At 39.8% G+C, this 27,680-nt stretch overlaps 2 protein-coding genes across 2 annotated transcripts; both read right to left on the bottom strand.

Annotated features, from left to right (window-relative positions):
- Positions 1 to 465: 465 nt before the first annotated feature.
- Positions 466 to 25,172, bottom strand: LOC308318584 (meprin A subunit beta-like; the record flags this gene model as incomplete). Its single annotated transcript, XM_080768200.1, has 13 exons — positions 25,028 to 25,172; positions 24,387 to 24,402; positions 24,162 to 24,200; positions 24,046 to 24,077; positions 23,523 to 23,592; positions 21,740 to 21,857; positions 21,405 to 21,589; positions 21,025 to 21,243; positions 20,715 to 20,867; positions 3,578 to 3,796; positions 997 to 1,464; positions 713 to 886; positions 466 to 572 (listed from the first exon to the last, which is right to left on the bottom strand). The coding sequence occupies exons 1-13, from the start codon at positions 25,100 to 25,102 to the stop codon at positions 466 to 468; spliced, it is 1,875 nt and encodes a 624-aa protein (XP_080624326.1). The 5' UTR covers positions 25,103 to 25,172.
- Positions 5,198 to 11,540, bottom strand: LOC308317900 (prostasin-like; the record flags this gene model as incomplete). Its single annotated transcript, XM_080767248.1, has 9 exons — positions 5,198 to 5,446; positions 5,539 to 5,684; positions 5,858 to 6,129; positions 6,237 to 6,408; positions 8,743 to 8,769; positions 10,320 to 10,481; positions 10,590 to 10,808; positions 10,987 to 11,171; positions 11,425 to 11,540. 9 exons carry the CDS (start codon positions 11,538 to 11,540, stop codon positions 5,198 to 5,200), a joined length of 1,548 nt encoding a protein of 515 aa, XP_080623374.1.
- Positions 25,173 to 27,680: the final 2,508 nt, after the last annotated feature.

Below are 27,680 nucleotides of genomic sequence, written 5' to 3'. Positions count from 1 at the left end.
ACAGTACCGTATTGAAATAAAGGATGTGTTCAGTAATACAGTACCGTATTGAAATAAAGGATGTGTTCAGTAATACAGTACCGTATTTAAATAAAGGATGTGTTCAGTAATACAGTACCGTATTGCGCAGAATATAAGATGACTGATTATAAGACGACCCAAATTTTTCCAAGAACCATTTGTGGAAAAAGAACACTGAATGTCAAATTGTCCTAGTCCTCGATTATAATACGACCACGTTTTTGGGATATTTCCATTGGAAAAACAACGTACTGTAGTCTTCGAACAATAGGGTAATATAGCAGCATTTTTTCTCATAGTTGTCAACTTGGATGGATTGCAGAGAATAATTGTGTGTGAAACTGCGTGATAATTAATTGCAGTACTTAGCAATGTAGTGCTAAATTGTACTCTTCTTTCAATAGGCCACCATCATTTATCCCCATAATAATCAGATATATTGTCCTACTGTGCGGCACATGGATTGTTAAGAGTATTCGGAGGATGTGAAATCTTTGCTGGCTGTAGTTTTGGACATGGAAGATCACTGCCATTAACAAGAGGAGAAATATCTAGAAGAGAAGAAAAAATATTCTTTCCAGTGGTTCCAACTCATACAAGTATCAATGTAAAGTATAGAATCATAATTCATTTATCTGGTTATATGGTCAACTTTCAAGGTGAAATGTTGCCTAGTACTCAGTGTGCCTACCTTGGAAGTCGATATGGAAAACCACATTTCCCCCCTTCAGGAAGTCTCTCTCTCTCATTGAACTCAGACTGGCAAAGAACAATATACCATACAATGGGTTGGCAAAATATGTCTCATTGTTCTCCCCTGTCACCACTACACCATTTTGACGAGGGTTGCCCCAAGTATAAGTACCTGTTTACAGATGACAGGTAGAAATGGTAAACAACCCACAAGAAAATACTGTTGAAGATGACATGCATGCAACAGCTAGGTTTTTGGAACAAATCATCCCTCAAGCTCACCATCACTCTCAGTTTCATTGGCATCATTAACAAAGCTCCTCTGCTTGGTCATCTGCAACTGGATATTGGGGTTCTGATCCAGCAACTGAAAAGTCACCTGCTTCCATGCACAGGGCCATTCCAGCTGGTCATCGTTCTCACCGGACACCAAACGCACAAACAGTCCGATATACCGGTATGCGTAATTTCTGAGCAGTACTGCTACAACCTGGTATGCATAGCCTTCACTGGAATACTGCTTTGGACCATACAAGAAGGTATAGGCGTCGGGACTGTTGGACAAAACCTGCTCAATGTCATTCATCTGCCAGGTCACATGTGGACACTCCGTCTCGGAGAGGTTGATGTCATCTATGGAGAAGCCTCCTGAAGAGTTACCTGCTCCTTTCTGTGCCTGAAACTCCACTTGGAAGGTCTTGCTGGCATTTAGAGGAACATGGTGGAGCTGCCAATGAGATGTTGGTGAACCTGGAGGAAGGAGTTCCACAATCATAAAGGATGTAATTGCAACAGTATTTGTTGCAACAGTTGCACCGCTCACTTCACAGGGGTGTGATTTATATTATTATTACAATATTAGTTTTTTTCTTATGAAAGCAGAGAGTCTTTTGTTTCATACGGTATATAGTGTGTACATGTCGCTATAGGCCTTATTTTGTGAATATTTAGTTGTTCAGGTCCATGACTTCTCTAAAGTTCTCTCTGGTGGGCGCAAGCTGCATTCAATAACCAATTACTGACATGGCTTTCATTCGGTGTATAGTATGTATAGGATATTAATTTATTTGTGTTCATTTTTATATCTGCCTGTCAATGTCTGTGACTTTAAACCTTCATAACTCTGGTTTCATGAGGATGATGATGATGATGCGCACTTCGCCTAATCTATCTCACGCGTTACTGGATCGGCGATGGTAGTGATTTCACTGATTTGCAACTTGCAAGCTAGGAGGGAAACATGTCTGGGCAAACCCCTCTCTGGACAGACACCCTCTTTGAAGCAGGAGCGATGGAAAAGAGCAACTCGAAGAGGAAGGGGAAATAGCTTCCACAGAACACAACGGTTTAGGATCGGATGAGGAAATGTGTATTCGTTATACATTACAACCGGGTCGATGACGTCCCTGACGCGTTCATTCTCATTGCGGTCTTATCACTGCAATTATAATGAATAAAACACACGACCGAGGTATAGTGATTGCTGGCAAAGACGGCTATGGTGATCAGTGGTGGTGCTCCGCTCCCCAACGGAAGACCCGGCCAGCGGCCACTGATTTCATGGCGGTCCCTCGATAATGTGATTCGTTTGTTAGTTCATAATATGAAGAAGGAAACATACATCTGTCCATGACTCCATGTGTGTTGCAGACGTTATACAATGCCGATGTCCGGGCGCATAGAAAGGTGAATGAAAGTAATCAACCCGTAATCAATAAAAACATGCAGTTAACGTAAATCTCCCGTTCCCGCATCGGACCACTGGGAATCGAACCACGTGAATATCCCGCTCCCGCATTCAATCGGTTAAGACAGAATGAGACCTCTGAGCTGTGAATGTTCTGCAATATTGTGCGTCATCGAGGCAGCTCCAAATCAGGAGCCCATTCTTTTATCAAACGTATTCGCATTACGGGTGGTTTGAAGAGGCGCTTTCCGTTGTCCTAAACCTGTGTGCATAAGATAGCAGATATAGGGAAAGTGCATCAACACCCTGATAGGGTTTCGGATCTCGCGAACATCATACCTCTCACTCAGGTGACCCTCGATCAGACCCAATAGGGCAGGGTTTCCCAAACTGTGGTTTGTGTGCAGATTGTGTGGGCCTGGTCTTTCCCTATTGAATAGGGAAAGACCAGGGCCACACAATCCGCCGCTCCGGAACTACTCTGCCGGGACTGGGAGGTAGACCAATCTGGCACATGGAAGGACTAGGCTCTCACCAGGTCCACTCCTGCTCACACCAGGTCCAGGACCTGTGCGTTGTACCAGACTCCCAGCACCAGACACTTCATTCAGTAGTGGTAGATTCTTGAGCCGCAATGATTCTGCAGGCTCCACCTGGGCAACGGTGGTGCTGCAGGCTACGCTTGCGGCTTGAATGGCCCTCCTAAAGGCCTCACCGAGGTTTATTTGGGCTTCCTCCTCACGTAAGATATAGGCTGGGCCAACCCGTACTGCTCCCGGGTAACCCGGTCAGCCGGGGGGCCGTCTACATTCCGGCTGTCACCCATCTTTCCGGTGGTCACCAGACTATACCTGGTTGTCACGTAGTCTATTCCTATGAGTCACTATGAATAGAATACCTAAGAACTAAAATACATCGCATGGATGCACCTGAAAGAAGAGGATGAATAGAAGGAAACTAAAATGACATAACATCACGAAAACAGATGAGCATGTATATTTTTTGCAGAGGATATGGCTATTTGGGAGTCCTGTTCTACAATACTCACTGTAATCCTTGTCTTAATTTAAATTGTATACGATGCAGTTACATGATTTATATTCTGTCTGTCCGTCCGTGTGTCTGTCCATTCGTTTTTCTGTGTATCAATCTGTCCGTCTGTCCATCCCTCCTTACCAGTGATCTGTCCCATGAGACGTAGTTTTCCTGTAGAGTCCCACTGGTCCTGGAACTCTCTGATCCAGATGTTGAGCTGGTCTGATGGGCTCCCGCTGTGGTAGTAGTAGAACTGGAGACACTGGACATGACACGTCCTGCTGGGACTCATCCTCATGGTCTGCATCCAGATGGAATCTCCTTCCATGCCAGAGGCTGTGCTAGCATGCATGAAGTAACCTGCATAATGGAACAGTGTTTCTCAAACTTTTACATTTCTTATATTTTAGGGTTAGGGTCTCAAACCACACCAATGCAACTCCTTGCAACCAAGGGGCCAGTGAGGCACTCCAACGTTGAAGCGCTGGGCCCTAGTGGTAAGAGGAAGGACTGCAGGCGGACCCGTGGATTCTTGACGAGGAAACCCCGTGCAACCGAGCACTCAATGTTAAAGCCCAGCTGCACTTCTGCATTTGGGCACCAAGATTTGGTGCCCAAATGCTGAATCGGCGAAAAAAGGCGGAAGTAGACGGTCCTTCCGGCTGCTTCAAAACGCCACTGAGCAACTTCCACTGACTGAATAGCGGAGGGGGTGGAGCTTCGCGCCAGATCAGTCTCTATCCTTTTAATACTCTATGCTTGCAACTGCCATTGGGGATAATGGTTGCAAGTAAATTAGTTGCATCAATCAATCAATCAATTGTCATAAAACATTGCAGGCCTTTTGCTCCATCCAAATAATTATTATAAATATGGCATTATTTTATTTTATTAATTATATCATCTATTTTATGAGTTTTCAACTGGTGGTCCGTGGACCACTGGTGGTCCGTGAAGGTATTGAATGTGGTCCCTGACCATGCATGTAGGAAAGTGAAGATTTGTATTTTAATTTATTGTATTGACCACAAGTTGAGAAACAATGCAGTAAATTACGTGATGATGACGCGTCAATATTGTCAGTTACTGGGAAGTCGGACGTCAAGAACTTCCACAGAAAAGGGAGTTAGAATCTCAAGGGAAACTGTACCGGATTGCCTGATTGAGTCAGCATTATAAGGAAATCGGCACAGGTCTCCACCAGGACAGGTCAGGTTGTGGCCTCCCTGGTGGCGCTATAATAGGCCAATGTGAAAAGGGTGTTATTTCTTCTTGCCTTGGATGGCAATTGGATGATTTGAGGCTTATTATTTTTCAAAACGGGCCAATCCTGCAAACGTTGAAAGCCAATGTTAGCCAATTAGGATGGAAAATGATATATCGGACAGATCCGTCTTGAACACATGACTATAGCGATAAGTGTGTAAGCCAATCAGTGTAGAATCTGAGAAATCCAACAGACTCGTCTTGATCACATGACTACAGAGATCATGTGGACCAATTTGCGTGAGATTTGGATGAAATCTGTGCGACTAACAGAAATCGGCCTCATGGTGGCGCTATAACCGGCAGATGTAGGGATGCAGGGACAATGTTTTTCCATGGCCTCTAGGGAGTGCATATCCTTGAAATGATAAAGGTTTATGTTTACTGCTGTACTACATAAAGTGTCTGTACCAGTCATTATACGTCTAAGTGTTGTGTGCAAACAGCTTCAGCTATAAATTATAACGGCATGCACTGCATGATTATTTCATTATTTCATTCTTTACCTATAGCTGGAAGGCCAGCACAGGTGACGCTCAGGTCACTGTTAGTCCCAGAGGACGTGAAGTTGACAAATCCTGGCTGGTCGCTGCTGATGTGACTGTTGATCCAATCCTGGTACCGAGACACTCTGGCATAGACTCCAGGGAGATTAGGTAGGGCACAACCCCGACCGAAGCTCACTATTCCAGACTGAACCCAGCGAGAACCTTCTTTGCTCACCATTGGGCCTCCTGAATCTCCCTGTCGTGTAGGGAAACACATGCTGTATTAAAACAATGAGATCTTTTCCGGGAAGAAATGCTCACAATGAACACAACCATTCAAATGATCACCTGACACGAGTCCTTCCCTCCATCAGTGAAGCCAGCACAGATCATATTGTCAGTGATGGCGCCCACTCCATAGTCACAATTACACTGTCTGTTCCCCACCACTGGAACCTCCACCTCCTGGAGGTTTTTCGGGGAAGGAAGGGCAACTAGGGAGACACAAAGTTAGTTTCATGAGCAAATTATCATATCAAACGTATTTCTTTTCTTTCATCACAGTCACCGAGTTCATTTCTGTATGGGGGTTTCTTTGTTGTATTACTGTAATTCACCTGGTTTGAAATGCTACCATTAAAATGGACCTTTACTGTACTGTACTCACGTCCAGATCCAATTGTACCCCAGCCGGTGATCCAGCTGTCGATGCCACTGTAGAAGGTGCTCCCCGATGCTGCCAGGCATACTGGTCGGATATAGCTGGTAAAAGTCACCGGCGATGAAAGTTTCAGGAGAGCGATGTCATTATTACTAGTAATAGAGTTATAGTCGGGGTGGCGGATGATCTGGCTAACCGACCGAGAGACCTCGTTAGGATTGGATAGTTCTTGACTCTGCCGACCCAGATAAACAGTGAGACCAGATGGTACAGTGTTACTAAGAATAAAGAAAAAAGGCAATCCATAATTAGCACAATATTCACTTTCCTTTTGCAAGTATTAATGAAATGGTCTCAGAGACTCTTGCTGATAATAACGCCCCACCTTGAGAAGCAGTGAGCAGCTGACATCACCCATTCATTGTTAATAAGAGATCCTCCACAGAAGTGACTTGGAGAAGTACTAGATGAATGTAGACTGGCCTGCCACGGCCAGCTCCCTGTAGGAGCGTCCTCACCTCCAACTATTCTGGTGTTCAGAGGAGGCTGGCCGCACACTGAGAGAGACACAAACGTCAATTGATCTGGGTTGCAAAGCCAATAGAGTAATGCATAATTTATGCTCTCTATCATACGATGAAGTATTAATCCCGCACCCCACACACACACACACACACACACACACACACACACACACACACACACACACACACACACACACACACACACACACACACACACACACACACACACTTTGACAGAATTCTATACTAGATTCTCGGGTTCTTTTAAAACACATCTCTTTGCCCAAAAAACTACAATGCCTTAGTTGTAGCTAACCGTCATGGTTTGACCCTTCCCCTGTCTGCATGTCAGCCACTCTCCATTCCGACTCAGTCCTTGTCACACACCTGTTCCCACTCCCTCTCCAGCCCAACAGTGCCATGCCCCTTCCACACCTGTGAACACTTCGGCAATTACCCTGCTCCCTAGAGTTCTTTCAGAACGACGAGTGGCCCAGGAAATGAATCGCAAGAAAAACAAAACAAATAGTGTTGTCTCCTGCCTTTATTGTCTTCTTTCTAATGATTTGATCGGCCCAAAATATTGTGTTCATTGTCATGATTTGTCACGATCCGAGTTGGCTTTGTCCGCGGCGTAACAGTCTTTAAATAAATACTTTAAGAAAAGCCTATGGGACAAATGCATTGCGATTCATTTCCTGGGCCACTCGTCGTTCTGAAAGGGGGAGGGACTGCGACGCTCTATAGACCCGGTATAGACCGATTCAGAAATGGGTCTCATGGTCGCAGGCAACGTATTTCCTGTAGGTGGAGACGACATATCTGCGGTTTCCCCGCACCTCCTTCTACTACAGTGAATGGAAAAGTGACTGATGTTAGTCTGCCTCAAACGTTACTCTTTTACATGCTTTTGTTTTTTTAACACTAAAGGCCTATTCATAGTCTGGATCTTCGGTGGTGAGCTGACCACCGCGACCACCGCGAAATAACGTTGAGCGGTGGTGAGTAAAAACAGAGTATGGCCGCTCAACGTTATTTCAGCTCCGGTGGTCAGCTCACCACCGGAGGGGTGGTCACCTCACCACCGAAAATCCAGACTATGAATAGGCCTTTAACATTACAAAGATGCCCAGAACATCGGGATGAACCTGTGTAGTTTATGGCTGCTCCAACAGTAGTGGCAACATAAAAATAAATAAATACGGAATGTCAAAATATCTACCGCAGTGGCTGAGACCAGAGCCATAAAGTAATGGTTGAGACAAAGCAGTGAAAGGTCCTGAAAGATACATAACGTCAGTCTTACCCAATACCCAATCTTTCTGTTTTAGGAACACATGGCTTTTGAATACTTTATTTTGAATACTTTATTAGGCAACATAAATGCAAACAGCACAAAGTACAGTCATGCATTTTTGTCCAAAAAAGGATTTCACCGAAGAAAGACCTTGCGGCCTTGTTTCCATTCGGGTCCTATCCACTCACACATGACATGAATAATAAGTTAACACAGTAATAGTAAGTGATATAACAATAATAATTTAAGGCAACATGCTGCTGTACTTTATACCTCATACTTGTGCTTAGTATGAGGTATAAAGCAGCAGCCTTGTGCGGGGAAACCGCAGATATGTCGTCTCCGCCTACAGGAAATACGTTGCCTGCGACCATGAGACCCGTTTCTGAATCGGTCTATAAGACTGGACTCTTTCCACACTCGCACTGTCAGAACATACTTCCTTGTCCCCTGTGTTGTACCTGGGTTCCTGGTTCTCTGGTTTTTTTTTGCAATTCTGAAAGGCTGCATTTTTGTACTTTACTGCTTCAAAAGGTTTTCATGTTTGAACTTTCGGTTTACTGCTTTGTGCTAACCTTTGCATTTTTGGCAATTTCTGCATGCTGCTACTACTCATTTGTTTTGTTTGTAGCATTGACGCCATTTTGCATTAATAAATCATTTTATTTGAACATTCCTGCTCTTGTCCTGCATTTGGGTCCTACCCTTTGACTCACCGTGACAGCTAACATGTGTACATTTGTACCACTGAATAAATAGAAAAATAGCATAGGCTGTATATGGAGCAAATAGTTAAAAGGTGTCACTGAAGACAGTCTGCTGTTACTTAAATAAAACACATAAGGTCCTTTACTGCCTTTAAAGTCCTAGAATGTGTTTTTCTGCATTTTTCATAGAAAGAAAAACAATCTGCAAGGACGTTTACACTGAGTTTTTCATAGACTACAGTTATGTTCTTATAACCTTATTGAGTCTGTAATTCAACCACAATATGCATCAACGGGCTGGGTTAGAAGAAATGAGCAGCGATATTATTGCTCTTTAGCCAGGTAAACGAAAACTGTACTTACCATCTTGTGAGTTTTGTGAGTGTGCCCCTGAAAAGGAAAGGAAACAAGCTATTCAAAAAATGACAAATTTAAATAATTTACAGCACATTGTTTTGTTCATTGGGACAGAGGGAACAGAGGTTCTGTATACACTGTTTCTAAACGCTTGGGTTCATTTATACATTTACAGTTCTGTTCTTGAGAGATTAAGGTTGGGGTATAGAGATAAATAAGATTGTATCGTGAGATTCGTGTGTCCATGGCCTAATGCATATCTTTGAAATGAAAAAAGGTTTGTTTACTGCTGTACTACATAAAGTGTCATCAGGTTTAGTTATAATACGTCTAAGTGTACAAATGGCTTCAGCTATAGGTGGGTTTTTCTGGCTTGACAGGAAATGTCTTCTTAAGGTACTTAAGGTCCTAGCATGTGTTTTTCTGCATTTTTCAAAAACAATCTGCAAGGACCTTGCAGATAGTATTGCTCTTTAGCCAGGTAAAACATAACTGTACTTACCATCTTGTGAGTTTTGTGAGTGAACCCCTGAAAAGGAAAGGAAACAAGCTATTCAAAAAATGACAAATTTAAATAATTTACAGCTAATTGTTTTGTTCATTGGGACAGAGGGAACAGAGGTTTCTAAACGTTTGGGTTTCAGCTATAGGTGGGTTTTTCTGGCTTGACAGGAAATGTCTTCTTAAGGTACTTAAGGTCCTAGCATGTGTTTTGTACATTTCAGTTCATTTGTACATTTACAGTTCTGTTCTTGAGAGATTAAGGTTGGGGTAGCAGAGATAAATAAGATTGTATCGTGAGATTCGTGTGTCCGTGGCCTAATGCATATCCTTGAAATGAAAGAAGGTTTGTTTACTGCTGGACTACATAAAGTGTCATCAGGTTTAGTCAAGGGCAGAAGGTCCCTATAACGACTAAGCTCTCAGGCACTACCGGAGTTGACGCCCTTGGGTTTAGTTATAATACGTCTAAGTGTACAAATGGCTTCAGCTATAGGTGGGTTTTTCTGGCTTGGCAGGAAATGTCTTCTTGATACAGTGGTACATACGGACAAAGAAAACTTATATGTGATGTATCATGTATTTTATTTTTATGTTTTTGCTTATTTCTGTTCTGTTTTGACCAAATACCTGGTGTAGCTTCTGTGTGAGAAGTGAACGTGATATTGTTTATTTATGTTGTTGGTGTCTTATAATCCCATAAGGGATGGGTCTTAACGACAAGACACGAAAATAAAGATTAATTCATTCATTCATCATGAATGAATGAATGAACACTGTAAACATTCAATCAATCTTTCGGATACTTAAAACTAATTGAAAATTATGTTACAATTCTCAGTCAGGGTGGTGGTCCCTGGTTCATAATCAGTTGAAAACCCCTGATCTATTTCACTTTTTCACATCCAGACCCCCAGGAACGTGTCCAGGGGCCGGCCCGATGTTTATGTGTGTGTTAGGTTGCGCACAGGTGGTGAAAAAAACATGCTGTTTTCGAGCTCATACCCACCCTGGCAGGCAGGCATCCACCCACACACACACATAGCTCTGTAAGGGAGTGGTTGCACCACTCAAAAACATACCACTTTCAGGCCTGACACTAGGTAGGTTAGTGTGGTCAGAGCTCGGACCCCCAGCAGCAGATGTCACCCACTCCCAGCGTCCATCTGTACTCAAACAGCGACTCATTCCACATTCGGTCACATTAGAAAAACCGCAATACATTTTAAATGCAATGGTTGAATCTGTAGGCATTAGAGCATAGAATAGGACACAATTAGGTTGGTCTGTGAATGTTTACACTGTAAATATACATTTGTACCTGTATTATGTTTAAATAATATGGTCCTTACTGCAGTGATAGAGTCGGTTCAGCTTCAGCACGTCGCTGGAGCTCATTTCCAAACGTTGACCAATCACATTCTGAAACTCTGGGTCTTTGGTGATAATAGTGGGCCCATTCCCATTGGAGAAAGAATACTGACTATAGTGCATCACTGAGTAGTAGTCATAAGAGACTCCCTGGGTGCTGCTTCTGTTTTCACTTAGTTTTGCAAAATTATGCAGTTTACCTAGATGAGACACAAATCCATCATCACACCATAAGATAATTACAGATACATTAAATTAATCAGTATTAATTTAACTCTAAAGAGTGTAGCTACAGTCTTCGGATCGAAATTAACACTAGATTCTACTGTGTAGCAAAATGTGAGAGTAATGAAAAGGAACTTTAGATGTTAATAAAACCTTCTTTGATGTTAGTAATGTTAATGGTCACGTAGTCATCTCGGTCATGTCTGGACTGTTCATGATAAAAGCCCAGAGCATGGAGAAACTCGTGTTCAGTAATGGATGTTGTATCACATCCTGGCCCAAGACTGAGCGGCTGTCCATCTTCACCAAAGCCTGATTGCCCAACGTAGGACCAACATCTGAACAGGGGAAAAAGAAAAAAAATATTACACCTGCATTCACACTGTTACCAGAAAGTTAATTTAACTTGTTATTATGGCCATAAGCTGGTACGAATGATGAACAGGGACCCCCATTAACAATATAGTGTGTGCCAACTGACAACTAACAAAACAAAATAGTTTAAAATTCTGTTCACCATGTTATTATGACAGACAGACAGACAGACAGACAGACAGACAGACAGACAGACAGACAGACAGACAGACCTACCCAGGTGACGTCTGGACAGAAATGTAGTTATCTTCAGAGTCCCTGGGCTTGAAATCAATGCATGACTTCAATCTGAATTGTTCAAAGGCTCTCATGCAGATTCCCTTGGCATTCATGTCTTATTTGGTCCATTAGGTGGTGTCATGGTTGTGCAGTAGAGGTGGATAGTCATATCAGGATTAAATGAGTCAATGTCAGGAATCTCTTTTACACTTATTGCTTTGACTTGACTGATAGTAGTGGTGTGTTGTGTTGTGTTGTGTTGTTTTCTTGGGTCAGTGAGATCAATTCAAGTGTTTCAGGTGAATGACTGCATCTCTTTACTTTTTAGATGTACAAAACAATTTGTATTCTGCCACACTATTATGATCAATAAATGACCTGCTATTGGTTATTATGAAACCATAAAACCTTCCGTGCCACATATAAACTCTGACTGAGTGTGAAAAATTACAAAATTATAGTTTAGGATTTTACTGTATACAAGTTCAGCTTTATATTTACCAAGGGTCTGTGTCAGAACATAGGGCACTGGGATTGGCCATTGTTGACTGATGGTGTTTCTCTGATATTTCTGAAATCAAGAAAAACAATAGACACTTCAGTGTTTTATTACATTGTCCTATAGCGCCACGCGTTGCAAATGGGAAGAAGGCAATAGTGGGAGGGCGATACTCGATATTGTTTTTTTTGTTTGGTTTTTTTAAAAGCAAATATGGCAACCCAGTTGCTTGGAAAGTGCAAACTTGGCAACCTGGCTGAGTGGCCCTATTGTTTGTTTTGCTTGTTTTTATTTCCGTCTAAAAGCAAGCATGGCAAGTGGCAATGTTTCTATATACCAAGTTGCTTGGATGTCGTAAATGTGGTAACCTAGTGGGAATAGTATACTGTAGTCCTCTGCACTGTCCTGTCCTGCGCTGCGCTTCACTGTACTGTACTGTACTCCACTGTACTGTACTGTACTGTACTCCACTGCACTGTACTGTGCTGTGCCTTACCATACTGTACTGTACTGTAGCAAACTGTGCTGTCCCGTGCTGCTGTGCCCTGTGTATGTGTGTGCGCACGTGCGTGTGTGTAACTGTGTATGTGTGTGTGTGCAGTGAAAAGGGGAGGTGCCGGGGAATGAGGAAGTTGTGATGTCATTTGCGTCACAGCGAAATGTTGTGCAATAACAGTGTGTCTGACAAAAGTAATATTTGTACAGTAAATATGACAGTTGCGTGGATGCAATGTAGTGCAGCTGGATTCGGGTGGCGTGCAGATGTTTTTTTGCATGGAGAGATGTGTGCTAACGGAGTGGTTTGGTAGGAGAAGGAGAAGGAGCATGGATAAACGGCCATGTGCTTGTGAACCCCCTGTCCATTAGGATAGAAGGATGTATTAGTTTGTCTGTATACTACTGTAGGCCTGTCCTATACAAATATTAATTTGGACAATTCAATGGACAATAAAGTTTCCTTTATCTTTATCTTATATAACTGTATCTTATGTAACTGTAATCTCACACACGCAATGTCATGCATTGACACTTGTCAATTTAGTCTAGGCCTGGGTGGCTAGTGTAGCGGTCCGGGCACCTAGGCTGCTAAGCCAGCCTGACGGCGTGTCGCAGGTTCGACTCCCGATCATGACAACCTTTGCCACGTGTCACCCCCATCTCTCACCAAACCGTACACTATCCAATAAAGGCAGTAAAATAATATAGAAAAAAATATATATATATATATAAAAGTGTCAGACAGACTGTTGACTCATGTCAAAGAGGACGCTGTGTTTTCCTGTGATTTGCCAATGTGTTCCCAGATTGGTGTCAATTTAATTTATAGCGTTACATAATCCCCAGGGGTCTAAACTAGGCCCCTTCCTTTTCCCTCTGTCTTTGACCAAAAAAAGCCAATCTACAACCTTAAAAGGCATCACATTGCTTATTGCTATACGTTGTTGTGAGGTTGTAGATCTGCTATTTTAGTATTTAGTGATTTTATGAAATATTAATCTCACCTCCCTGATGTCACCAAATGTTAAGTCTAAACCTGTAACGAGAACATAGAAAATGGATGACACCACCACACACAGTTCACTTCATTTGAATTCCATTTTGTTTAACATTTTGTTACCCTCGTTGATTTCAGTAATGTCCTTGCTATCGCCAATATCTAGAGCAACAGAGAGATGATACAACATTGTGAAACTGACAGAAACAACGGTATGCAACACTGAGCACCAGATGCCATAGGCTGACTGGAATAAAGATCCAATTAAAGTATGCCTATTGGGCCTATTTAAACCCATTTCAACAACTGAAATAACGTAATTTAGTTAATGAATATAAGCTTACCATGGATTGTTTCAGGCTGAGAGGGGGGGAGAAGATTTGATAAAATCAACAAATCAACATTTGTCATGTTCAGATTTAGTGTCATATTGGGATTTATTAAAATATAGATTTATAAACAAAATACAGTTTAAAAATCATTCTGGATTTATAAAAAGTCTGTAAGCTAGTGTCAGTCAATAAAGCAACTGTTAAAGCACAAAATATAGTATATTCTTTATGATCTTAAATAATTGACATGCTTATTTTCATAATAGTAAGTAAGTGTATGTAAATTCCTTTCCGGAATAGTGTATAAAAATGTTTTACTCTTACCCTGGAGAATGATGAATAACACAGCACAAGAAGTATAAAAGTATTCATCCTATTCACAGTCCCTTGGTCAGGCATAGCTTTTAAAAACTGGAACACTGTATGGAATTATTAATGATTAATAATAATTATTATTAGCAGTAGTATAGTAGTAGTAGTAGTTATTCAAGTAATAATTTTAATCAAAAGTTATTTTATTAAACTATGCTGCAAGATTATTCAGTTGATCTAAAGACTATTTTGTATTCAATGACATTTAATTAAAGGTTAATATTACCATGTTGCAAGCCTTCATGTAGACTATGTTTGTCTGTTCCTCAGCGGAATATTTAGGTCTGTGTGGTACAGTTCCGTACGCCGTGCTTATAAGCAGTCTATTTCCAGATAGCCCAAACAGGTTTCAAAGTTAAAACGACAGTACGGATGACATACCAAATGAGCATTGTCAAAATATTTGAGTGGATGTTTGAGTGGATGTTAAAAATAAATTAATTAATAAAAATAAAAGCACTTGCAAAGTTAAATGTAATACAGTTGTGTATTCTTATGACATTCATTTCATTATATATTTTTTTTTCATATGCCATCTGAATTAGTTAAAAGCAGGCTCCGTACCCAAAAATGCCTGTATTTAGCCTGTCCTCAGCAAGTGGTCACAATTTCAAACTGCCAATAAAGTGTAACAATATTTATGTGTAACAATATTTATGTGATTGTGACAGTATTCACAATCACATAAATATTGTCAAAGGCATTATCCACATTATCTCAACTGTAATCAGATACTGTGTGCATTTTACTATGATATACCTTTCTTCAAAATCCCAATATCAAAACATATATTACTTATTGAAGAGTAAAACCAACATTCAGAAAATTACACAATAATAATGTATTTTCTAACAATACCAATGATCTCTGAGAATCTGAGAACATCTGTCCAGAAGTTCTCTAGGTTGGTACAGAAACTTGTGGGATACATTTGTTGCAAAGGAGATATTATGTCAGGGAAGAACTTATGTAACTAGTCTTTGTGTAATGATTATTTTAAACACAATTCCATGATGTGATATAATATATTATTTAATCACAGTTGTAATGTTTTTACTTGTCCATAAGCTAGACAGCATTCCATCAGATGTTTTGCTATTCAATTGTCCATTTAATTTAAAACCTGATGTTCATCAAAGAGTCTCTTTTTAGAAGTGTTCGGAAGGATAAAAGAGCTGAGAATTTGTGTTTATTCACTGTTGTTTAGTCATGTGTGCAAGGCTGCATAACATTAAAAAAAAACAGTGGTGGTGGAAAGTACTGTACTCAAGTAAAATGTTGAGGAATTTGTACTTCAAATGTCCAATACTTTTACTTCTACTCCACTACATCTTAGAGGCAAATATTTTACTTTTATTCCACTACAATTATTTGACAGCTTTGGTTACTAGTTACATTCTAGATTTGGTTTAATATTACAAAACATACATTAACCACTTCAACCCTACTTTTCGGCGATTTGAAATCTATGATGTGTTGCATCTATAACACATTGTGAGCTTGTAGATCTGCTATTTTCAACATTTTTATACATTTGAAAACTTGAAATGAGACCGTTGTGGTTAGTGTTAGATAAGGGAATCGGAATGGCGTTGTGCCAGAAGAGAGGACTTCAGAATTCCGGCATGTAACCTCTTCTAAAACACCTGGGAGGGTGATGTTGGTCATCCCCGACCCCGACTGCCATTAAATGTGACTTCCCTCGAGGTTCAGTTCTGGGGCCTTTTGGTCTGATTATGCATGCTCTCCTATGGCTCTGTCTTTGAGAAATATATTCCATATCACTGTTATGCAGCTGACAGAGTTTTACCTATACCTGTCATCATTTTAAAATGCTACAAGGATGTGAAAGCACATTTTAACAAAATGACATGGTGTTCCATTTGTTCCAACATGTCAAACTGGTTTGACACATGAGGGGAAGGAAGTAGGAAGAATTTATCTTAATAGATGCTTGACGTGTTGGGTGTTTCATGACCAGATTGATGAGATCATGATCATGATCAGATTGAAATGCCAACATTTGCCTGATGAAGACCTAAAGTAAAGCGTCGAAATGTTGCAGATATTTTGCCAATTCAGGCTGTGACCTCACAAAATAATCATATTTGAACTGGGGAAACCCACAAATAGACAATCTGCAAGCTCACAACGCAGAGTCACTGTGAGCTTGTAGATCTCTCTTATATCATTTGACAATTTTTGTTTGACCAGTTTTTACTATAATTTGTTGATGCAGTAATGGTGCAGTAACTTTTGATTGCAGTCTTTTCATTTTTTGTTAAACACTCTGACCGCCCAGAGGTATTTGGAACCATTAAATCAGGGCGCCCAGCGATTTGCAGCTTCAGAGCCTATTTCAAGGTCGCTCCGTGTCATCTTGGAAGTAGCTAGATGTAGCCAAAACACCCCCGAGGGGATCGACAACAACGGGAGGTTTGATGACTTCTAACGCGACAAGCGACGGGACCGTTAGTTATTCACGTTATTATTTTTCATCCCAACCATTAAAATTGGAGGGGGACAAGATTGGATGACGTCCCAACCGGAAATGACATCGGATGTTTCCCAATCGTCGCTCTCAGATGGTGCGGGTGCGCTCGGTTATGAAATGATTAATGTTCCGTGTTTTGATTAATCTCCGTTCAGAGCTCTGAGAGTAACTATTTGATAGGACGGAGACCTCCATTTGGCCGCTCGTAGTGTTAAAAGCGTCTAAAATGGGGCACGTGGCATAGTCGGTAGTGCTGTCGCCTCACAGCTAGAAGGTCCTTGGTCCGATTCCCGCTGTGGACGCTGGGGGCGTGTTCTCTCCTCCACGTCATCAGTGCTCATACCCGAGTTGGCGAAAGGGCCTTTCTGTGTGGAGTTTGCATGTTCTCACCGTGTCCCCTAGGGTATAGGTACCCTCACAAAAACATGCAGTAATCCTGCATGGTCTCTAAACTACCTCCCCCTTGCCAGCCGGGGCGCCTGATGGAGGGGAAAGAATCATCTTATCCAGTGTTGGGCAAGTTAAGCTACATGTACTGTAGCTGACCTAACACTGCAAAACAGTGAATCATAGCTAATACGCCTATTAATTAACTTCAATAGACCTATTGCTTACTCCACTGTACGTGCAGGTATTTGAGCCTCAATTCTTACTAGAAAAAAACATAAAATAAATAATTAAAACCAGTGTTGGGCAAGTTAAGCTACATGTAGCTGACCCAACACAACGTTATGTCAAATGTGTGACAACCAGTTGCCATATTCTCAGTTAATTGTTGTTTATGTTATCCAGAAGCCGTTTGTGGACTTACTGTGGGGAGACCGGGCCTTTGCAGTGGCTGCCCCTTCTCTCTGGAACTCACTCCCAACTCACATCAGAGCTGCCCCCACCCTCGAAATGTTCAAAAGCACACTCAAAACCCACCTTTTCAAACTGGCTTTCCCTACATAACCCCCCCCCCCACACACACTGACACACCCCTTCTTGTTTGTCCCTCTTTTGATTTTGATTTCTAGTTTTTAACCTTTTAAACCTTTTTAAATAGTTTTCTAATAAATATGTCTGTACTCTTTCTGTAAAGCGACTTTGGGTACCTAGAAAAGCGCTATATAAATCGTATATATTATTATTATTATTATTACTGTGCACCACATGGGCTCTTATTGGCATGGTTCTTTGTAGTGAAGTTGGTTGGGTTAACCAACATTCCGATTCCCTTATCTAACACTAACCACACACGGAAACCACATAGTCAGAATGGCAGAATGGTGCAATGGCAGAATCTGCACTGTTACCGTTTTGGAAGAATGCCATGGTCGATACAAGATGAAGGATGGTACATGTATGCATATACAGTTTCAGTATATGCATACATACAACTGAACTGATACAAGATCTTTTATTTTATTTTTTTAGTGGTGGAAAAAGTACTCACATTTTGTACTTCAGTAAAAGTATCGGTGGCATAGTCGGTAGTGCTGTCGCCTAACAGCTAGAAGGTCCTTGGTCCGATTCCCACTGTGGACGCTGGGGGGCGTGTTCTCTCCTCCACGTCATCAGTGCCCATACCCGAGGTGGAGTTGGCGAAAGGGCCTTTCTGTGTGGAGTTTGCATGTTCTCACCGTGTCCCCTATAGGCCCTAGGGTAGGTACCCTCACAAAAACACGCAGTAATCCTGGCCTCTAAACTACCTCCCCCTTGCCAGCCGGGGCGCCTGATGGAGGGGAAAGAATCATCTTATCCCCGTCAACCTTACACTAATGGTTCCAAATGTAAACACAGAACTGGGAAAAACAGCCTTTTGTTTTTACATCTTAAATTAAAGATCTGCTCTCCCATTACATACGGCCAATTTAAATCTTTGATTGCAGACTTACCTCCAAGTGTCTGTAACTGGTTTTAAACATGTATTAGATCACACAATGAGGAAATGTTGCCGTTCTGTTGCCGTTCTGTTTTGTTGGTTTTTTGTTTATTGCTTTGAAAATGTTGTACTGCATCTCACTAGGAATAGATAGAACTTGCACAGCTTTACTGACATATTAGCAGAATATATGAGGCACAATTGTGCTTAATTCTTCGTCGTACGATGAAGTATGAGTCACAGAGTCAGGTTCACTAAAAAATAAATTCACAGACGGTGATGACTGGAGGACTGACTGACACCAGCTTCATGGTTCAGATGCTCGAACTGGTCCAATGGCGGCAAGTGCTTTATCAAGCACAATGGTGTTATGCAGACTTCTGTCGATGATGACTGGGGGAAAAATATCATTTGGAGATGCAATGAATACTTGGGAGATAAAATACAATAAATACAATAATTATGTAATTAGTTTGTTAAAAACAAATACAATATCTGGAATATTTCTACAAATTTCTGATGATGAGCCTTTAAATATGTTCAACATACTGTACCATCCCTATTTTGGGAATGTCATTATAGGTGAACATTGTCGTGCAATATTCCCATCATTGTCTTGTGATTGAGCCCGATCTCTTTTTGTTTTGTTTCCTTCTTAATGATATAGTCTGTGCTGTAGATGTTTGTCATAATTTTAAAATGCTACAAGGATGTGAAAGCACATTTTAACAAAATGTACATGATGACATATCTGATTGAGGTGTTCCAACATGTCAAACTGGTTTGACACATGAGGGGAAGGAAGTAGGAAGAATTTATCTTAATAGATGCTTGACGTGTTGGTTGTTTGATGACCATATTGATGAGATCATGATCAGATTGAAATGCCAACATTTGCCTGATGAAGACCTAAAGTAAAGGGTCGAAATGTTGCAGATGTTTTGCCAATTAAATAAAGTACGTCTACTATGGAGCTCTACAAACAAGTGTACGGATGTTTCTTCTTTCTCTTTATGTTTGCCTTGATACCGTTAACTTCAATTTCCCTATTGCATAATCCACTGTACGTGCAGGTATTTGAGCCTCAATTCTTACTAGAAAGAAACATCAAATAAATAATTAAAACCAGTGTTGGGCAAGTTAACACAACGTTATGTCAAATGTGTGACAACCAGTTGCCATATTCTCAGTTAATTGTTGTTCATGTTATCCAGAAGCAGTTTGTGGACTTACTGTGCACCACATGGGCTCTTATTGGCATGGTTCTTTGTAGTGAAGTTGGTTGGCTTAACCTTGGGACATGGGAGTGAGGGTTCATTCTGCAGATTTGAAATATCTGGAGATAAAACACATACAGTTAAATGAGACAGTTAAAAGACATGGTAAAGTTAAAGGTAAAATAAGGGTACCCGTGGTGATCTAGTGTAAGAAATCAACTCAATATTGAATCTGAGTAACAAACTACTAAGCAATTATAATTGCTGAAAGCTAGCTGTGCTGTTGAAAATTAAAATATAACAATTTATTATGAGTGTCCTCACATTTTGGAATTTGGTTGCTGCTAAACTTTCAATTATTCTACAAATTAACATTACACCCTCTCCATCTCTATTCTTATTAAACGATGTATCCCAATTGCCATTAAATAATACCCGTATTCGTGTCTTCTTTGCTGGCGTAACGGCCGCAAAGAAGATGGTTGCTTCGCACTGGAAACCACCTCATACATTGACGTTTCGCCAATGGGGACATGATTTAGTCATCATTATTATTATTTATTTATTTTTCCCTATTGCACAGTGGTAGGAGTCCTGACATTTTGTGGTCCCGGGGGGAGGGGTGGGTGGGATTGTCTGTTTGTTGTTTGTTTTTGTGTTCCTTTCTTTTGATGTTATGTGTTATTTTTATATGTTTTGTTTTCTTTCTTTATTTTATTTCATTCATGATGTTAACATGTTTTATTGTGATTTTTTGTCTTAAATAAAAAACATTTGATAACAAAAAAAAAAACAATTTATTATACCGCCAAAACAGAGATAATACATGGGTTAGCATCAGCTGAATTGTAAAAACGTACCACTGACACTAGGTAGGTTAGTGTGGTCAGAGCTCAGACCCCCAGTAGCAGATGTCACCCACTCCCAGCCAACTTACCACTGACACTAGGTAGGTTAGTGTGGTCAGAGCTCAGACTCCCAGTAGCAGATGTCACCCACTCCCAGCCAACTTACCACTGACACTAGGTAGGTTAGTGTCGTCAGAGCTCGGACCCCCAGCAGCAGATGTCACCCACTCCCAGCGGCCATGTGAACTCAAACAGCGACTCATTCCACATTCGGTCACATGAGAAAAACCGCAGTACATTATAAATGCAATGGTTGAATCTGTAGGCATTTGAGCATAGAATAGAAGACAATTAGGTTGGTCTGACCAAATAAAAACATCACAAAGACCTGTAGGAATTACTTTAGAAAGTGTATACCTTTGTAGTTGTACCTTAAATGTATTAAAGAAAACATGTTTAAATAATATGGTCCTTACTGCAGTGATAGAGTCGGTTCAGCTTCAGCACGTCGCTGGAGCTCATTTCCAAACGTTGACCAATCACATTCTGAAACTTTGGGTCTTTGGTGATAATAGTGGGCCCATTCCCATTGGAGAAAGAATACTGACTATAGTGCATCACTGAGTAGTAGTCATAAGAGACTCCCTGGGTGCTGCTTCTGTTTTCACTTAGTTTTGCAAAATTATGCAGTTTACCTAGATGAGACACAAATCCATCGTCACACCATAAGATAATTACAGATACATTAAAATCATCAGTATTAATTTGACTCCAAAGAGTGTAGCTACAGTCTTAGGATCGAAATGAACACTAGATTCTACTGTGTAGCAAAATGTGAGAGTAATGTTAATAAAACCTTCTTTGATGTTAGTAATGTTAATGGTCACGTAGTCATCTCGGTCATGTCTGGACTGTTCATGATAAAAGCCCAGAGCATGGAGAAACTCGTGTTCAGTAATGGATGTTGTATCACATCCTGGCCCAAGACTGAGCGGCTGTCCATCTTCACCAAAGCCTGATTGCCCAATGTAGGACCAACATCTGAACAGGGAAACAAAAAACATTTAAATTCCACCTGCATTCACATCGCCAGAAAGTAGCCAGAAAGTTAATTAAACGTATTATTATGGCCATCTGTCCATGTTATATTGAATGATGACACAGACAGACAGATACAGACAGTCAACCTACCCAGGTGACGTGTGGACAGAAATGTAGTTATCTTCAGAGTCCCTGGGCTTGAAATCAATGCATGACTTCAGTCTGAATTGTTCAAAGGCTCTCAGGCAGACCCCCTTGGAATTCATGTCTTAATTGGTCCAGATGGTGTCATGGTTGATGGTTGTGCAGTGGACGGTCATAACATGCAAGGTTGAAATGAGTCAAATGTCAGGAATCTGTTTTACGGTGATTGCTTTGACTTACCGATAGTGGTGTGTTGTTTTGTCATCACTAAGTCACATCCAGTCAAATCTGATTCAAATCTGATTTATTTTCCAAATCTGATCTTTTGGCCCGATCGTTCACACTGCATTTGCAAGTGACCAGATCGGATCTGTCACAGATCTGTGTGTTCAGACTGGCAGCCAAATCTAGCTTGAATTTTATAGGGGTTAAACAGGTGAATTCTCTGACACTCCCTCCCCTGTCAATAATAGAAAAATAACTTATCAGAAACCCCTTTAATAGGGGCATCATTTCTGATTTATACTCTATGTTAGTAGAATTCTCTCCTGAATCCTCTGAATCCAAATATAACGCATGGAAGGCTGATCTACAAGAGGAATTGACATTGGAAGAGTGGAGGATGCTCATTCCCAGACGGGTAACACTCGGTTAAAACTGTTGCAATATAATTGGCTGATGAGGGTCTATATCACTCCAGAAAAATTAAATAAATTTAGTGCAGATATTCCAGATACTTGTATCAGATGTGGTAAAGACAAAGGTACACTTTTCCATTGTCTGTGGGCATGTCCAAGAGTGAAAGAATTCTGGGAAGAAGTGAGGAGGGAGATTCAGAAGATATTGTCGATAGATATTGAGCTTGACCCGAAACTGTTTCTATTAGGTCTTTACCCATGGCCATAAGATTCAGAGTAGCGAACAAAGATTTCTAGATTTATGTTTACTACAAGCCAAAAGGGCTATAGCCTTATCGTGGAAAAAGATAGGCAAACCCAGTATTGCTCAGTGGTTTAGGGAGTTATCATTGTGTCTTCCTCTGGAAAGAATTACTTATACTTTGAAGAATAAACAGAAGATGTTTGATAAGATATGGGGACGGTTTATCCAATATATTACGGTTAATGATTTATCTTATTTAATGGTGGAAACTGAAAAGGTCTAATTGTATTCTCTGCAGCTGTTTGGTCTTGTGGCCATAAGGACTCTGTTGTTGTTACCATTCTAAGTGCCCTTATTTTATTTTATTATACTGTATTTATGTATGTACTGTATGTTCTTGTTTTGCTTTTTGTTTGTTTGTTTTTCATTTTAAGTAATTGTATTGTCTGATGTATTATGTATTGTATTGTTTTATTGTATTGTCTGTTTGTTTGTTAAAAAAAGAAAAACGCAATAAATATATTGTTAAAAAAAAAAAAAAAATCTAGCCTGAATCAGATCTGTGCCACATCAAGATTGAAATCTGATTCACATGGAATCTGATTTTTTCCAATGTGACTTGAGCCACATTCAGAGGTGGTTTCAAATCTGATCTGTCTCAGTCTGAATGCAACAACCTTATCTAAATCTAAATCTGAATGACTGCATCTCTTTACTTTTTAGATAAAATGTACAAAAAATAGTGTTGTGCCACACTATTGTAATGATCAGATGGTTACCTGCATGCTATTGGTTATGAAACCATATAATCCTCTGTGATAAATAATTCATCTCTGACTGAGAGTGTAAATATTACAAAATAATAGTACATATCTATTCTGTATATAGTAGTCAGCTTTGTATTTACCAAGAGACTGTCTCAGAACATAGGGTACTGGGATTGGCCATTGTCGACTGATGGTGTTTCTCTGATATGTCTGAAATCAAGAAAAACATGTATTTAGTGTTTTTGTGTTTTATTACATAACATTTAAATGGTATGTATTAGTTTGTCTGTAGACTGTATACTACTGTATACTACTGGCCTTAGTGGCCTATACCACATTTAATTTGGACAGTTCAATGGACAACAAAGTTTCCTTTATCTTATGTAACTTTAAAGTACTGTAATCTCACACACGCAATGTCATGTATGCAAGTGTCAATTACCTCAAGTTAAAGCCTTTACTTAGTCCTCAGGGCAGGGGTCTAAACTAGGCCCCCTCCCTTGACCTAAAAAAGCCAATCTACAACCTCAAAAGGCATCACGTTGCTATGCGTTGTTGTGAGGTTGTAGATATGGTATGGTATGTTTCACCAAATGCTCACCACTGAATAGGGTACCAATTAAGTGTTTAAATTGTAGTGATTTTATGAAATATTAATCTCACCTCCCTGATGTCACCAAATGTTAAGTCTAAACCTGTAACGAGAACATAGAAAATGGATGACACCACCACACACAGTTCACTTCATTTGAATTCCATTTTGTTTAACATTTTGTTACCCTCGTTGATTTCAGTAATGTCCTTGCCATCGCCAATATCTAGAGCAACAGAGAGATGATACAACATTGTGAAACTGACAGAAACAACGGTATGCAACACTGAGCACCAGATAGATGCCGTAGGCTGACTGGAATAAAAATCCAAATAAAGTATGTCTATTGGGCCTATTTAAACCCATTTCAACAACTGAAATAAGGTAATTTAGTTAATGAATATAAGCTTACCATGGATTGTTTCAGGCTGAGGGGAAAACAAGATTTGATCAAATAAAAAATCAACGTTTGTCAGAGATTTATTGTGTCACATTGAGATTTATTAAAATATAGATTTATAAACAAAATACAGTTGAAAAATCATTCTGGATTGTTGCTGTCAGGAGGTTTTAGACTTTTTGGCATAAATCAGTGATATTGAACACCCTTTACGTCTGTGTGTTGTTTCGAAAATATTGAACCAATGGAAAAGTAGTAAAAAGTGCTTTGGACAAAACCTGCTAAAGCAACTAACTCCATCACCTCTCCCCCTCTCATGGATAATTGACAATATATAAAACACCAACTTTGATGAGGCTGTATTGCTTTGTTTTAAAAATATAACGTTTTCTTTATTTCCTGAAAAATGTATATTTTTAATTTCCTGAAAAATGAACATTTTGGAGTTATGAGGTTTCCTCCCGACAGCAGAGATATAAAAAGTCTGTCAGTTGTAGTGTCAGTCAATAAATCATCTGCTACAAAGCACGAAGCAGGTATACATTCTTTCTGAACTTATTAAGGTTAGGCTTATACTTTACGAACTTAAACAATTTACATGCTTATTTTGTAAATTCCTTTCCCGACTAGTGTATAAGAAATGGTACTCTTACCCTGGAGAATGATGAATAACACAGCACAAGAAGTATAAAGGTATTCATCCTTTTCACAGTCCCTTGGTCAGGCATAGCTTTTAAAAACTGGAACGCTGTATGGAAAGGTGTATTATTATTATTATTATTATTATTATTATTATTATTATTACCAGTATTATTATTATTATTAGTAGGAGTAGTAGTAGTAGTAATAGTAGTAGTAGTATAGTTATTTTGTAATATTCTTTATCAAAAGTCATTTTGTAGTTCATTTCTTTAATTATTAAATTGAATTAAATTACATTTAATTAAAGGTTAATATTAGCATGTTGCAAGCCTGTATAGATTCATTTGTCTGTTGCTCAGCAGAAAATTTAGGTCTGTGTGGTACAGTTCTGTACATCGTGCTTATAAGCAGTCTATTTCTGGATAGCCCAAACAGGTTTCAAACAACAGAGGAGGACATACCAAATGAGAATTTTCAAAAAATGTGTCCCTTTGTCAATCAATGCATAGTTTCAAATGCATTATCCACTTGGTCTCAACTGTAATCAGATACTGTATCCATTTTTACTATAATACACCTTTTTTTAAATCCCAATATCAAAACATATCTTACTTATTGAAGAGTAAAACTGTACCAACTAGGGTCCGATCGTATGATTTGAAATTGGGGCCGATCACTTCATTTAAAAAATGATCTGAATCGATTCAGGACAAAAAAAATGTGATCAGGACTACCCTAGTATCAATATTATATTCATATCATGATATGATGGATATTGTCTGTGATTTTGTCTGTTGTGATATGGCATACCCGAAGTGTTTTTTGGAGAAAATCAAACAATCGGAAATTGGATCGTGAACAAAGAATCCCGTCCTATTACCAACATTCGGAAAATTACACAATCATGTATTTTCTGACAATACCAATGATCTCTCAGACTATCTGATGACCTGGGAACATCTGTCCAGAATTTCTCTAGGTTGGTACAGAAACTATTCCTATGTATTTGGGTCCCTAATCTCACATTTGGTGCAAAGAGGACATTTTATGTCAGGGAAGAATTTATGTAACTATAGTCTTTTTGTAATGAAATGTGTGTTATTTTGCAACACAATTCCATGATGCTGTATAATATAACTTTTGGCCACAGTTTATCAGCCAGACAGCATTCCATCAGATATTTTGCTATTAAATTGTCCATTTAATTTAGCACTGGATGTTCATCAGTCGTGGGAAAATGTACAGAAAAACTGTTCGGAAGGATAAAAGAGCTGAGAATTTGTATTCTATTCACTGTTGTTTAGGAATGTGTGAAGGCTGCATAACAGCTGTTGACAGATGTACTGTAACAACAGAAAAGTCATATCATTGCAACAATACAGTAGGTGTGATAGGGGCTGTCATTTGTTGCAACAGTTGCTGCCAGTGTACGGTTTGTTCTTTTGTAGAGATGAATGGACGACTGAACGGAACACTGAAGATGAATTAATTTACAATCCACACACACACACACACACACACACACACACACACACACACACACACACACACACACACACACACACACACACACACACACACACACACACACACACACACACACACACACACAAACAGTTTGGAGTTTGTCCCTCTTTTGTTTTTAACCTTTTAAACCTTTTAAATAGTTTTCTAATAAAATATGACTGTACTTCTTTCTGTAAAGCGACTTTGGGTACCCAGAAAAGCGCTATATAAATCGTATATATTATTAATATTATTATTAATCTGGTCCTTGGGATCATGTATATGGTTTCTGTCATGTGGCTGTTACATTAGATATACAAAAAAAAAAAAATCAGTGGTGGTGGACCACTTCAGCCCTATATACATTTGAAATATGGTTAAAGGCTCGATCTACAAGTTCACAGTGCCGCATTGTGAGCTTGTAGATCTGCTATTTTCAAAACATAAAGAATCATATAGAAAGTATACTGTGCATAAAGAGTACTTTCTACTTTGTCTACCTGTTTAACTGTCTAGATTAGAACAGTGCATTCTCAACATTTTCAGGCTGTGACCCCACAAAATAATCATATTGGAACTGGGAACCCCCCACTAATTTCTTTTGACTCGGTTACACAGATAAATATTGTGAAAATAGACGATCTACAAGCTCACAACGCAGAGTCGTTGTGAGCCTGTAGATCTGTTATTTTCTTGACAATTAGGCCATTGTTTGGCCAGTTTTGTAGTCAATGCACTATGCAGTAATGTTTCTTTTATTATTATTAAAAGGGTCTAAAACTCCTTCAATTGTCACTTCACTGTCATCACACCCAGTGCACTCCTTCTCGATTTAGATGGTTCAAATTCAGCTACTAAAGGTTAGGCTTCTTCAAGTATCTCCAAATCCGACACTTGACCGAAAGTCAGAGGAGAGAGGGGAAACTACGTTTTGAAAAAGTTACCCCCGATGTTAGGAAGGGTCATATTTCAGATATATCATATACTGACTAATATTGGTAACTCCTCCTATGACTCACTGAAGCAAGTATGGGAGGAGGATATTGGGGTGAAATTTGACCCAGAAGAGTGGATCTTCATCTGTAACAAGATATTTCCTAAATGTACCTCTATAAACATCCATTCATTACATTTCAAATTCTTTCACAGAACGTATTA

Source organism: Protomyctophum bolini, assembly GCF_963924005.1.
Source record: "Protomyctophum bolini genome assembly, chromosome: 7".
Taxonomy (NCBI): Eukaryota; Metazoa; Chordata; class Actinopteri; order Myctophiformes; family Myctophidae; genus Protomyctophum; species Protomyctophum bolini.
Note: the sequence above shows the minus strand (reverse complement) of the source record. Positions and strands in the feature narration are given on the sequence as shown.